This window comes from Mastomys coucha, unplaced genomic scaffold (assembly GCF_008632895.1).
Source record: "Mastomys coucha isolate ucsf_1 unplaced genomic scaffold, UCSF_Mcou_1 pScaffold12, whole genome shotgun sequence".
Taxonomy (NCBI): domain Eukaryota; kingdom Metazoa; phylum Chordata; class Mammalia; order Rodentia; family Muridae; genus Mastomys; species Mastomys coucha.
The window spans coordinates 31,333,056-31,347,831 of record NW_022196894.1 but is presented as its reverse complement, the minus strand read 5'-3'; the positions used below and the strand labels follow the sequence as shown (position 1 = coordinate 31,347,831).

Here is a 14,776-nt window from a genome sequence, read left to right as displayed (position 1 = left end):
CAGGGCTATACAGAGAAACCTTGTCTCCAAAAAAAAAAAAAGGACTGTGATGATCAATACAGATAGGTTTATGTAAATCACAGTTGTTCTTTCTGTTGTTGTTGCTTTATTCTGTTGCTCAGGCTGGCCTGGAACCTGCTGTCTGCCCATGACCTCACATGTCATGTCTTTGTTTTATTATTATCAATAAATATTCTTTTTTATACTTATTTTTACTCTTTTCTCTCTTTGATATGCTTTAAATTTTAAACATTATATTTACTTATTTTATTTATTTCATGCACACACACACACACACACACACACACACACTCCTACACACACACACACACTCCTACACCTGTGTGGAAATCAAAGGATAACTTTAACCTCAAAGGGGTCAGTTTCATCTTTCTACCATATAAGTCAAGAGGATCAAACTCAGGTTTTCAGGCTTTTCAGGAAGTCCCTTTACCCACTGGGCCATCTCTCTAACTCTTTGTTGTTGTTTTTTTTTAATTCAATTTTCTTTAACCTCTGTTGACTTATTAGGTATAATTCTTCACTATATTATCTAGTGGTTGGCTCTGGGTTTATATTATACATCTTAAACTTAACCCACTCTATCTTCAAATGATATGATAGCATTCACTTATAGCACAGGAAGTGTATAATATTATGCTACATCAGCATACTTTATTTCAACATATTATTTTATCCTTCTTGGTTCTTGCTCTAATGTTGCCATCCATTTTAGTTCTATAGGTCTTATAAATCTCAAATTAGGGCTGGAGAGATGGCTCAGCAGTTAATAGCACTGACTGCTCTTCCAGAGGTCCTGAGTTCAAATCGCAGCAACTACATGGTAGCTCACAACCATCTGTAATGAGATCTGATGCCCTTTTCTAGTGTGTCTGAAGACAACTACCATGTACCTATATATAATAAATAAATAAATCTTTTTTAAAAAATCTCAAATTAATTGCTAATATATTTTATTTGTGAGTTGTGTCTATGTCATATTTCAAAGTTCTTCTGTGAAAGCTAGGAAAAATAATGGAAATGGTAGCACAATGACTTAGCCACTTACCGAGGTAAAGGCCTGGACTGGCCTGGCCAATGTAGAAATACACAAGGGCAGCAACACCCATGCTAGCTAGGGTATAGAGCCACTGGATCACAAACATGATGATCAGGGATACAAGGGCCTACAGACATGGATAGGAAGAGTAAGTCACCTCACAGTGGTGATACAAACAGGAGGCTAGAACCTCAGGAGACAGTGATCTCTTATCAGCTTCTGGGTTCTGTAAAAGTCTGAATAATTGAAGTTCACTTATAATACAATCTAACTGTGGTAGTGTACTGGTTTGTTTGTTTGTTTGTTGTCAACTTGTACTAGGGTCATCTAGGAATAGAGAACCAAGCTGAGAAAATACCCTCGTTGGCCTCTAGGCATTTTTATTTTAATTATTGTTGATTGATGTGGAAGGGCCCAGCCCACTATAGGTGGTACTCATCACTAGGCTGGTGCTCCTGGATAAGAAAGCAAGCTGGGCAAACCATGGGGAGCAAACTAGTAAGCAGCATCCCTCCATGGTCTCTATAGCAACTACTGCATCCAAATCCTTGCCTTGAGTTTCTGCCCTGATTTCTTTTCATGGTGGACTATAAACTGTAAGATGAAATAAACCCCCCCATCCCCAAACTGCATTTGGTCATAAAGTTTATCACAGCCATAGAAAGCAAACTAAGGTAGCTCATGTTGGATGCTAACTTGACAGAATCTGGAACTGCCCTGTAGGCAAGCCTGTAGGCATGCCTGTGAAGAATGTATTTATTCTTCACAGATTAGGATAGCCCCTGAGTGAGACTGTGAGAGATTATTTTGATTAGGTTTACTGAGGTGTTAAGACTCAGTTTAAAGGAAGGTGACACCATCACTGGGCTTGAGTCCTAGACTGCATGAAAAGGAGGAAGCCGGCTGAGCACAGGTATTCATCATTTTCTGCTTTCAGATTGTGGATACAATGTGAATGTATCCACTTGAATGTACTTCAAGCTCCTGCTGCAAGGATTCCCTGTCGTGGTGGATTCTACCCTCAAAAAATGAGCCCAAATAAGCCCCTTTCCTCTTAAGTTGCTTTTGTTAGAGTAACAATACACTTAACTATTACAGAAAATTAGTACCAGAAGTGGGGTTGTTAATGTGATGAACCTGACCACATGGTTCTTAGCACTTTAGAACTGGTTTTACACGTAGAATGTAGAAGTATTTGAAACTTCATGAGAGTCAAGTCTTTGAATACAACAAGTAATGAGTAGTGGGCCATTCTGGTAGGAGCTTGGAAGATAAGATTGTCAATAGAAATACAGACAGTGGAGACCTACTCCTGATGTTTCTGAAGGCAACAAGGACTCTGCCAGAACTAGGGTAGAGGGCATTCATGTGACATTTTAGCCAATACTGTGGCTTCATTTTGCCCATGCCCTGAGGATGTAAGTGAAGTTGAATTTAAAGATGATAAATTAATTTGTTTGGTGGAGGAATTTTAAAAGAACAAAGCATTCAGGCTATGGTACTTTCTGTGCACATATTCAGATGTACAGTGAAAAAGTACAAAGAGTTGAGCATAAAGGTAGAAATAAAGTGTGTTTGTCAAGAATAAGAGTTTGAACAAATTGAACTACAAAGCCAAGGCACATGCTGAAAAGAGGCTATAACTATTAAAGAGAAGCATTTTGCTTTGTAATGGGACAAGAGGAAATACCTCCTCAGGACAAGATCCTACCCATCAAAGGCTCCATTTTTTGAAAACTCAAATTTATTTGAAAGGAGAAAACCTAAACTAAAATAGAGACTACACTGAAGCAGATTCTACATTCTCAAAAGCACCTGCCTAGAGACTTGGTTTCCCAGGATTAGCACACAAAAGCTGATACAACTATGGATCAAGGAGGCCAGCCTGCATCCCAAGCTGGCAGCAGAATTTGGCAGCATTATCCATGTGGGACTGGTCCCAAATGCATGAAAGATGCAAGACTCGGGGTGGGGTTGCGGTGTTGAACCACAGTTCCAGAGAGACGTTGGGACTTGTAAGTGAGTGGCAAGGTTGGAGCCTCTATACACAGGCCTTTCCAAGCCATAGTGTGAAACTGTGAGGAGAGGCCTAAGCTACAAGGAAGGGCCCAGGATTTTGGAGATGCTAGAACCATGAGATATCAACTAGGGAAAGCTGCAGGTATATAGTACAGCGGGCCTAAGAAAAAAAGATTAAGCTCCCACAGGCAAAGGAGCTCTATGGGTAGAGCTATCCAAGCTTTTTTGAGCCCATTTGATTCTATAGCATGAAGATGGCAGCCATGAAGCTGCAGGATTTGGTGTTTGCTTTGCCAGGTTTTGATCTTGCTTTGTTCTGACCATTCTTTCCTATGATCCTACTCACTCCCTTTGTCATGAGAATACTTAGTCTGTGCCATTGCATGTGCCATTGCATATTGGAAGTACGTACTTTGTTTTAATTGTGCAGGAGTTCAGTGTTAAGACTTTGACAATGGACTTTAAACACTGTTGAAACTATGAAAGAATACATGGTCTTTTGAGGTGAGCTAAACACATCCTACATTATGAAATGGCCATAGTCATGAGAGGACAAGGGGTGGAAAGTTACAGCTTTAAGGTTAATGGTTTGGTTGTTAAACTGACAAGGGATGGAGCTATAATGGCTAGTGTCAACTGTCAATTTTACAATCAGAATCTAGAACCCTGATTCTGGATTTTGGAATGAAAAAGTAACTATACACTTACTTAAGCAAGTTTTTTTGGGAAAATATCCTTTAAAAAGTCACCCCTTAATCAAAGCCACCAATAAGCAGACACTCTATCTGTCTTAGTTACTTTCCCTGTTGCTGTGATAAACTATTCTGACAAAAGCAGCTTAATGAAGAAAGTTTATTTCCCCTCATAGTTGGAGGTTCATGGTCATAGTCCATCATGGTGAGGAGTTACAACAGTGAGAACCTGAGGCAGCCAGTTACATTGTATCCACAGTCTAGAACAGAGAGTGAAGAATGCTTGTACAGCTCATTTTCTCCTTTTTATCTAGTCCAGGATCCCAGCCTAAGGAATGGTGCCACCCACAGTGGGTAGTTCTTCCTACCTCAGTTAATGAAGATAAACCCCACAGACATGCCCAAAAGCTTGTTTCTCAGTCCATTCTAGGAGATATCTTGACATTTGAGATTAACTATCACATTATTTTAGTGCCCCACTCCTCCCTACAATCAACAAATTATCATGAAATTAGTAACCCAGAGTTTATCTGATATGATTACTTAAATAGTAGGTAATTGATTAAAATGAGTGGTTCATTAAATCTTGTTATGGCAGTCTCACCTTAATTCCAATAAAGCAGGTAATTAATCATGTCAACGCTAATTAATACTTTTCCTTACCCCAAATCACACATGCATACCCCTTTACCTGAGTTCTTAGGGACACTAAGATCAAGATGAAATTACTCACCCCTAACAGGGAGACCCAGGGGTTACACATGCAAGTATAGAAAGCACTTGGTCTCCTCTGCATCTCTTGTTCCTGAAGTCTGCTGCATTTCAGAAAGAAATCTAAAAACAAAACAAAACAAAACAAAAACAAGTTAGCCACATCCTTCATTAGAAACTTACTATCAATCCCGCTCTGTTTTTTAAAAACAAATACACTCATGTCCCCAGATTTTGTGAATCAGCCTAGAGCTAGCTCCTGTTATTTGCTCACAGAGAAGAAAGGATGGAGGACTTATGGCCTCCCACCAGCACAGACCTGAAAAGAATAGGAAGAAAGGCCAAAGTAGAAGTGGGAGCCTCCTCAGTCTACTGCACATTTGTCTGTATCTGTCATCCAGGGGAACCCCAAGTTTGGATCTTCCCTCTCTTTCAGATGGAGGGGGTCAGAAGAGGGGAGCTGGACACCTGGTGTTTGGGTCCTGGTGTGACCACTGGAACTGATGGGCCAGGCTGGCTTTTATCTACAATAGGATAGATTTGCAGCCATTTAACTTCTGGTAATTTAAGTTAGATTAGCTTGGTCTCAGATATAGACCAGAAGCTGACAAAGGGCTAGAAGCACTAATACATACACATTCCACCCCCGTCATCATGGGTTTCAGGGACACTGGAAGTTCTCAGAGTTGCATGTTTTATTTAGCGCTGCATTCTCAGTTTACATGATTCCAGACACGCTCAATTTAACCGTGAAAATACATATATAGATTGTTTAACAATGTGGTCTGCTCACCAAGACTACCATGTGCAGTGAGTCAAACAACTGAGAATGCTGGACTCACTTTGCTGTGTGTTTGTGCCGTATTTTGATACTGAACTTTCATAGCTAGTTGCTCATGAAATGTGTCAACTCCTTTGACTTTCACTTTTAAGTATCAAATTCCTTCTTCAGCAAAAGTACTTTGAATGTACCAGCTCCTCTCTTCATCCATGTCTTGGTCCTGTCTCACTCACTTGTTTTCTTTCCCTGGGCTGCTTCTGAAGGGTAGGAGGTCTCTGGAATCCTGCTGGGATACACTTCTCAGAGATCCCTTATCTCTCTGCTTGCCTGTCATCCACCCTTCAAGTCATAGATCATATCACTGCCTCACAAAAGTTCATCCCTACCACACAAACCTAATTCCTCACACTGGTCATGTTTCCTTGGTCCCATCTCCTTTTCCCCCACAGGACTTACTATCACATGCATCTGTGTTCTTATATACTTATTTATATGTTTCTATGCTCCCTGGTGTACATGCATCTGCAGGATCCATATTGATCCTAAGGCTCGGGCTTACAGCTGGCAATCACTATGCATTTCAGTGCAAGTCTGCTGCTCTTTTCTCTTGGCCCTGTACCTTTTAGAACTAATCCCTCTTACAATTGTCCTAGTAGAATCTGTAGTCTCCAAGCTCAAGAAGCTAAGGCACAAGGACCACAAATCTAGGCCAGCCTGGGCTACCCAAAGAGACAATGTCTTAAAATAAAAAACAAAAACCACACTAAATCGAAGCAGGGGTAGCCCCTCTGAAGTGTATCAGATTAATCACATTACTTCACACCCAGACTAATATGGTTGAGCATGAGATGTCCCCACAAGCTCATGTACTGGGGGCTCACTGGCCTGCTGATGGATTTTCAGAGAAAGTAATTGGATCATGGGAGCCATGATGTTGTAAGTGAATTAACATTTGATGGTTTTATATCTTGATATTATTATTATTAGGAGGTGAGAGAACCACTAGAACGGTGTCTTGGTTGGAGGTGGGGTGTGCCTCTGAGGGTGTATGTTTTTCCCTGTCCCTTCTTGTCTTTCTCTCATGGCTCACTATCCTTATGAGGTGAGTAGCCTGATCTACATGTGCCTACCACCATGACATTCCGCAACACCACAGGCCCAGAAGGAGTACATCCAACAATGATAGCAAAAGCCACTTAACTGATACCACTAGAAAGTTAAGCAACTGACCCTTCTCCTTAACCCACTTCCCTTGGGGGTTTGTTAACAGCAGCAGAAAGTCTGACACTTTGCCCTTTATCGTTGTAGCTTTTATCATCTTCCTGGTTATCTACCTCTTGCCCCTCTCAGAGTAAAGATGTCAGCTTGCAACTTGCCATATTCCTCTGTCAGCACTCCATTGTTGGTCGTGGCAACTTTTATATAAATAACACACTCAGCTCCTTGAAAGCTTCACTCTGGCAATCTTTTCTTCCACTCACTTCAATTTCTCCTAACTTAGTCACACTTGAGGGTTTGAGGCTTTGTCTTTTACTGTCTATTGTGATGCTAAGTATGGGTCCCAAGACCTGGAGTCTGCATGTAGCCCCTGGGATCCTGCCCCCAAGTTAATTCTGATTGGTAAATAAAGATGCCAGCAGCTAATAACTGGGCAGAAGAGACATAGGTAGGGTTGAGGTTTCTCAGGCATGCTGGAGAGAGCAAGGATGGAGCTACACAGAAGAAGAATGTACAGGAGGGAGAAGGAGAGTCGCCATGGGATAAGGGCCAAGAGAACATGGGATAAGTAGCCCAGAGGGCTTCCCAATTGGGTTAAGAGCAGCCCAAATGGAACACAGTAAATAGTAAGCAACAACTTGGGGCTATCAAAAGTAGATTCTAACAGCATGAAAAGTAGACAGATGCCCAGCTATTGTGCTGCCTAAGACATATTAAAAATGTGAAGGCTGTATGTGTGTCTTTCATTTGGGAGCATGCATGGTCTAAGGAGGGGAAGAAGCCCCAGGATGGAATATTAAATATTGTTTACTGCACTTGAAGGTTGTCATCACAGTAACCTAACACAACAATATATATGTATATATACATATATATGTACATATATGTATATGTACATATATACACATATATGTATACATGTACATATGCATATGTGTATGTACATATATGTATATATGTGTATATGTGTGTGTATATGTATACATACACATATATGTACATACATACACACACACACACACACACACACACACATCTCTTCTTGTTGCCTGTGGATCAACATGTAGAACTCTCAGCTACTCTAGCACCATATCTTCCCTGGATACTGCCATGCTTCCTGCTATTATAATAATGGACTGAACTCTGAACCTGTAAGGCAACCTCAGTTAAATGTTGTCCTTCATAAGAGTTGGCTTGGTCATGGTGTCTGTTCATAGCAATAAAATCCAAACTAAGACAGTATGTCCAGCTCATTATTTTTTCAATATTTTTCAATCTACTCTTTGTTTTTGAGACAATCTACTCTTTGTTTTGCTGTGTACCTAGGGTGGCCTCAAACTTGCAATCCTCCTGTCAGCCTCCAAGTGCCAAGATTAGAAGTATGTATCATCATACCTGGCTTCACTAATCCACTCTGGAGATACCTGATTCCACTAAGTACTCTCGCCAGTGATCTGAATCTAATTCAAGTCCCATTAATCCATTAGATCTCCTTGAAATACCTTCTTCTCCAGTGTGCCCCACCTTCCTGTTTTTCTCTTCAACCTTTCTTGGTCTCCTTTGTTCTTTCCTGTAGGGCAGTGGTCTGTTCAGGCAACCTAGGCCCAGTTGAGTAATAGGCCTAGATCCCTGAAGCACCCAGAGGGCAATTTCTGTTCACAAGGGACAGTAGGTGTTCGGCTAGAACTCCTGAGTCTTTGGCCCCTGTTTCAGTCACAACCTCTCACAGGTGCCCTCGCAGGAGATGTGTGCTCTATCAGGTAGACAATATCCCAAGCTCCCAGCATTCTAGCTGGACCCTACCCCCAGTCATCTGACCACAGCCAGACATGCCTTGTCCCCAAAGACAGATAGCCACACCTCACACAATATAAGGGGCAGTTTGCCCCCTCCTCTCTCTCTTGCTCTTTGTCCCTTCTCCTGCCCTCTTTCCTCTCTTGCCTTCTTCCTCTCTCTCTTGCTCTTTGTTCTTCTCTTGCCTTCTTGCTCTCTTGCTTCCTTTCTTTCCTTTCTCTCTCTCTCCTCCTCTCCTTTCTTTCTCTCTACATGACTGGCCTATTTTCTCTTTCCTATAAGAAAATATCTCACACGTGCATTGCCTCCTTTTTAACTAATGTGCCATGCAGCCACAGGCCCCAGCAGCAGAGAGCTCCAGACAGTGGCAGAGAGACTCAGGTATCAGAGGTAGAGAGCAGCAGCTCCAGGCACCAGCAGAGAAACACCAGCCCCACACTTTCCTCTCTCTCCTTTAAAACTCCTGGAACACCTCCATGTCCAGTCCTCAGCACTCTGCCTTTTCCCCATGCACCCACTTCTAAGAGAGCTCATCTTGACACGTGCTAGCCATATGCTAAGAACTCTAAGTTTGGGTCATCTTTGAACTTAAGTTTCAATATTTAATTGCCTTTCCAACACTTCCCCTGTTAAGCATCTCAAACTTAACATGGCTAAAAATGAAGTCTAGTCTTCCCAAATCTTCTTCGAAAACAGAGTGAATGCTATGATTTCTACAAGCAGCTGACTTCTGTCTCAGTTCTACCTCCATTCCATCTGCATGCCCAGTTGATCCTGAATATGGTCACTCCCCACCACCTCTGGGGCTCCCTTTCTTGTCTAAGACCATTTCATCTTTCATCTGCTGACTGCAGTGAGTCCTGTGGTAGATGTCACAACTATGGTATCACTAAGAGGTCCTGTAGTTATGTGATCATATGACTAAGATCTCACCAAGAAAGAGTGCCCATGGAGAGTGTCATTTCTGAGCCAACGGCTTTGGGAGTCTGTGTGCCTTTTCTGATTTTTTTTTCTCTGTCTGAGATCTGAATGTGTAGCTCAGCTATGACATTGTCATGGCAAGGTCCAAGAGGACCCTGTGTCTTCAGATCTTTGAAGAAGCCTGGTTCCCTGAAGAAAACCTCCCACAGACTTGGAATACCCTTCTTAGATTGGTAATACAAGTGAGAAATAACCTTCTGTTGTGAGCAAACCACTTCATTTTTATTTCAGTAGAGCAGTTTAGCTTATTTGTCTCCCAACAAGATCTTTTCTGATGAATGTGTGTAAAACAACACACCTTCCTCCCTGCCAGGGATGATTAGTATTACCTTAGCAGAATCTAGACTCTCTAGGAAACAAGCCTCCAGACAGTCCTGTCAGAGAACATCAAGGTTAGGTTAACATAGGAAGACCCACCCTAAAAGTGGATGGTGACATTCTTTGAGCTTGAATACCAGACCAAATGGGACCTCACAAAATTGCAAAGCTTCTGTAAGGCAAAGGACACTGTCAATAGGACAAAATGGCAACTGACAGATTGGAAAAAGATCTTTACTGACCCTACATCCAATAGAGGGCTAATATCCAATATATACAAAGAACTCAAGAAGTTAGACTCCAAAGAATCAAATAACCCTATTAAAAATGGAGTATAGAGCTAAACAGGGAATTTTCAACTAAGGAATATCAAATGGCCGAGAAGCACCTAAAGAAATGTTCAACATCCTTAGTCATCAGGGAATAGAAATCAAAACAACCCTGAGATTCCACCTTACACCAGTCAGAATGGCTAAAATCAAAAATTCAGGTGATAGCAGATGCTGATGAGGATGTAGAGAAAGAGAAACACTCTTCCATTGCTGGTGGGATTGCAAACTGGTACAACCACTCTGGAAGTCAGTCTGGCAGTTCCTCAGAAAATTGGGCATTGTATTACCTGAGGACCCAGCTATATCACTCCTGGGCATATACCCAGAAGATGCTCCAACATATAACAAGGACACATGCTCCACTATGTTCATAGCAGCCTTATATATAATAGCCAGAAGCTGGAAAGAACCCAGATGTCCCTCAACAGAGGAGTGGATACAGAAAATGTGGTACATTTATATAATGGAGTGCTACTCAGCTATTAAAAACAATGACTTCATGAAATTCTTAGGCAAATGGATCGAACTAGAAAATATCATTCTGAGTGACATAACCCAATCACAAAAGAACACACATGGTATTAGCCCAAAAGCTAGGAATACCCAAAATACAATTCACAGATCACATGAAGCTCAAGAAGAAGGAAGACCAGAGTGTGGATGCTTCAGTGCTTCTTAGAAGGGGAAACAAAATACTCACAGGAGGAAATATGAAGACAAAGTATGGAGCAGAGACTGAAAGAAGGCCATTCAGAGGCTGCCCCCACCTGGGGATCCGTCCCATACATAGTCATCAAACCCAGACACTATTGTGGGTGCCAAGAAGTGCTTGCTGACAGGAGCCTGATATAGCTGTCTTCTGAGAGGCTCTGCCAGTGCCTAGCAAATACAGAGGCAGATGCTCACAGCCAACCATTGGACTGAGCGTGAGGTCCCCAATGGAGGAGTTAGAGAAAAGACTGAAGGAGCTGAAGGGGTTTGCCACCCCATCGGAAGAACAACAATATCAAACAACCAGATTCTCCAGAGCTCACAGGGACTAAACCACCAACCAAAGAGTGCACATGGAGGGACCCATGGCTCCAGCTGCATATGTAGCAGAGGATGGCCTTGTTAGACATCAATGGGAGGAGAGGCCTTGGTCTAGTGAAGGCTCAATGCCTCAGTGTAGGGGAATGCCTGGGTGAGGAGGCAGGAGTGGGTGGGTGGATGGGAGCATACCATCATAGAAGCAGGGGGTGGGAAAGGATAGTATAAGGGGTGTCCAGAGGGGAAATCAGGAAAGGGGATAACATTTGAAATGTAAATAAAGAAAATATCCAATAAAATAAAGGAAGAAAAAAAGCCAGAAAATGCGAAAGCTGAGAACCATCACCCACCACTCTCTGCTTCCTGACTCCGGATGGATGTGACTAGCGGCCTCTTCAAGCTCCTGCCACTGCGGTGGACTCTACCCTTGACTGTAAGCCAGAACAAACCCTTTCTCCCCTAAGTTGTTCTTCTGAGGCGTTCTTTCCTTGGCAATGTGTAAAGTAACTAATATATACCCCAGTCTACATCCCATTATCTGTTTTGTTTTTTACTCCTTATCATATCGATCACTTACAGTGCAATGTATGTTTGCTAATCATGCTTCCTCCCCCACCCCCACCCCACTCCCAGGAAAGCTCCATGACACCAAAACTCCTCCCGTATTTGCCAGGCATGTTCTTCCAGCACTGAAAATGCTCCACAGATAGCAGACACCCCATACATGTGGTTGAACAAATGAGCCATTCACCTCCCCAAAGACATCTTTGTGGCCTCTCGAAACTCATTTGATTTCATCGTGTGCTTACAAGTTACAATACTCAAAGTTCTGTCCATCCGTTTTCAAATGGCAAATAGCCCTTTTTAAGCTTTCAGCCATTTAAGAGTTGAGTTTGTAAGTAAGAAATACTTAGTAAGTATCCTAACTGTGGATTAAAACAGCATCTGTCATGATTCACCACTGGTTTGAATGGATGATGGTTCTACTATCTTTTTTCTTTTGAGATGGACTCTAGCTGTGAAGGCCAAGCTGGCCTGGAACTCAGAATCCTCTTGCCTCAGCCCCCTGGGATTCAGGTATGAGCCACCATGCCTGGCTCCATTACTGTAGAAGGAATTCTGTTATGAGTGCTGTGACGTACAATGTGTAATTTTAACATGTCTTTGCATGACTCATTCTTTTCAATCACACACTTAATGGAATACAGCTGCCTCTTTGGTTTAGAGGAAATACTATTGCCCAAGGATGTATCTTTCTGCCTCTCTGAGATTTATCAGATGTTAGGCTCTCTCTTTCCCAACACTTGATCTTGTACAACCTCAATTACATAATTAGTGCCTGACTCTGGATGGTGCAACTTAGATTTAGTTACTTGTCAAAGGTGCAGGAGGGATATGCATTCAGAAGGAACTGCACTTCATTGTGGGTCCTTTTGATCATCACCACTCTCTTCATAATACAGTTTACCACAGGGCCCATACAGCCCCATGATCATGAAGAAAAACAACAGACATTTAACAGGCCTGTGGTGCTAAGGCAGTATTCAGCAGGTTGGGTGTGCTCCATGTATTTTCCACCACTTCAGCTTGCCAAGGGATGATCAGGATACTCTATAACAAGCTTAAAAGAAGCATCTGCATTGTTCTGAAAGGAAGTATGTGTAGATGTGTATGTTGGGGGAGGGTTCCAAATACATGAGGAGACGAAGGATAGTTCCCTGTGGCAGCAAGAGCAGGAAGGTAGCTATATTTTATCAAGCCTACCATTGGAAAGGAAGAAGTGAGCAAAATTGTGTATTGTTCAGGTAAATAATAGCAAAGCAATAAACAGCACATATTATTGACTTAAAATCTAGTGGCATGTCTACAACCATTTATGGTTATGAAATTCATACACACGCAAATATTCTAAGCATGGGGAAACCAACACAATTGTGTCCATTTTTTAAGGTGCAAATTTAAGAACTTTTATAGAAATTACTTAAAATCCCTACTAAACCATCTCTGAACATTCATTCCTTTTCTCCCTTCCTTCCTCCTTCTTTTTGTGATGCTGGAGATCAACTCCAGGGCCTTGTTAGGACAAGCAAGCATTCTACTACTAAGAATATACCTCCACACCCCACCCCTGTACCTTTATTGGCATATATTAACAGAATCCTAGGTTGAAGGGTAGAAATCAGCTTAGGACATCCCAAAATCGAATTCTCAGCACAAAGGAGATTTATTTGTCCCAGAGGGACAAAAGGCAGGGAATGAGAGATGAAGACAGAGGACAAGAGAGATGGGGAAGGGATATTTGACAGGGGAGGAGGGCAAAAAGGGTTGCTTCTGGATAGAGAGGAGACAGACATGGCCCATAGGAAAATGGCAGTTTATAAAGGTACAAGGGGAAAACCTATGCTAGGATGACATGTTTAATTTTAATTGGTCATGTTAATTAGGTGAGACAAAGGGGGCTTTTGATTACTGGACTTCAATACTTTGATAGCTGGACCTTAGTAGTCAGCCTCAGGAGGAGGAAATGGCTAAATAAGAATATGGACCTTGGTGGCTAGCTCTAGGAATGTAATCTAATAGTTTTTTTTTAACTTTTGTTGCATTATGATGAGAAAAGTTACATGATTTCAATTTATCTGAATTTGTTAACGTTTAAAAACATATTTTAAGTAAATAGAATTAAATCACATTCTTGTTTCCCTTTTGTAACCAAACTCCTCCCAGAGACCCCTCCTCAATACCTACAATATCTTTTTTGTCATATTCCTTAAAATTTATAAAATATTATAACAATAAAAATAAGTATTATAAAACTTGTTTGATATAAAACAACAATCAATTTAACAGCCTTATGTAGATACTCGTCTACAGCAATAGTGAAAATACATTTTTCTCATATAAATTTTAAATAACTCCAAACATATTAACTGTATATTTCAAAATAATACATCACTACTAGTATTTTCTTAAATGAACATACATATATAAAGTCTTTTTGTTTGTTTGTTTTATATTTAGTAGAGTTTAAAATCTTGGCTCTTACAGTGGTACAAGCCCAAAATAAGAACAATTTTTAGACATTGGATTTCATTGTAATAAGGTTGTACTTCAATGACCCTCACATCACCAAAGGATTTTACTTCCATTGTAGCTAAGCTGAGAGTTGACAGTTCTGCTGCACCAAGAAATGAATTGTAGGCATGATTTTTGGATACAGACTTCCTGCTATCAAAGCTATTTGACTTGAGTGAGTGACTTTATTCTCAGCCCACAGAGAACAGGTTACATTCATTTAAGAAATGGTGTATGTATTAAGATGGTCTATCCATAAAGTCATTCACCAACTGTTTCAATGAACAATGATTCTGCTTGGAGGGTGGCACAGACATTAGGTAAGGGTAAGAATTTGGTTCATTAGCTGTGATAATTTGGAAAAGCATTCATCTTAGAGAAAGAGTAACTTATAAAGTCTTCTTCAAACTTGATACAAGAGTTACAAACTTCAAGTAAAGCATTCAGTCTCACTCTTTGTTGTTCTCTTACAAGCCACCTCCCTAGTTAATCATCTATGATTTTTGGGGGGTATATAAATACTTTTGAAATATATAGGCTGTTCTGAAACCATAGTATAGTATAAAAACATGAAATAAACAATACTACTACTAATAGAGAGGCTGAGATAGGAGAAGCAAGACCCTTATGTTGTACACAGCCAGACACTGTCATGAACAAGCAAGCTGAAAGTAGACTGCACAATATTGGACCTATTTCTCCAATAACCAAATTAGAGAGACCTTTGAATGACAATTAACAAATTTCTAATTCCTCATATTTTTGGATT

At 41.0% G+C, this 14,776-nt stretch overlaps 1 protein-coding gene across 2 annotated transcripts in view; it reads right to left on the bottom strand.

Annotated features, from left to right (window-relative positions):
* Positions 1 to 14,776, bottom strand: part of Slc12a8 (solute carrier family 12 member 8) — a 166,939-nt gene that overhangs the window by 13,044 nt on the left and 139,119 nt on the right. For both annotated transcript variants that reach the window (XM_031363721.1, XM_031363722.1), the window contains 2 exons: positions 4,505 to 4,605; positions 1,070 to 1,187 (listed from right to left, as the gene is read on the bottom strand). In XM_031363721.1, the coding sequence (XP_031219581.1) occupies positions 1,070 to 1,187; positions 4,505 to 4,605 (219 nt within the window). The remainder of the gene's footprint in view (positions 1 to 1,069; positions 1,188 to 4,504; positions 4,606 to 14,776) is intronic.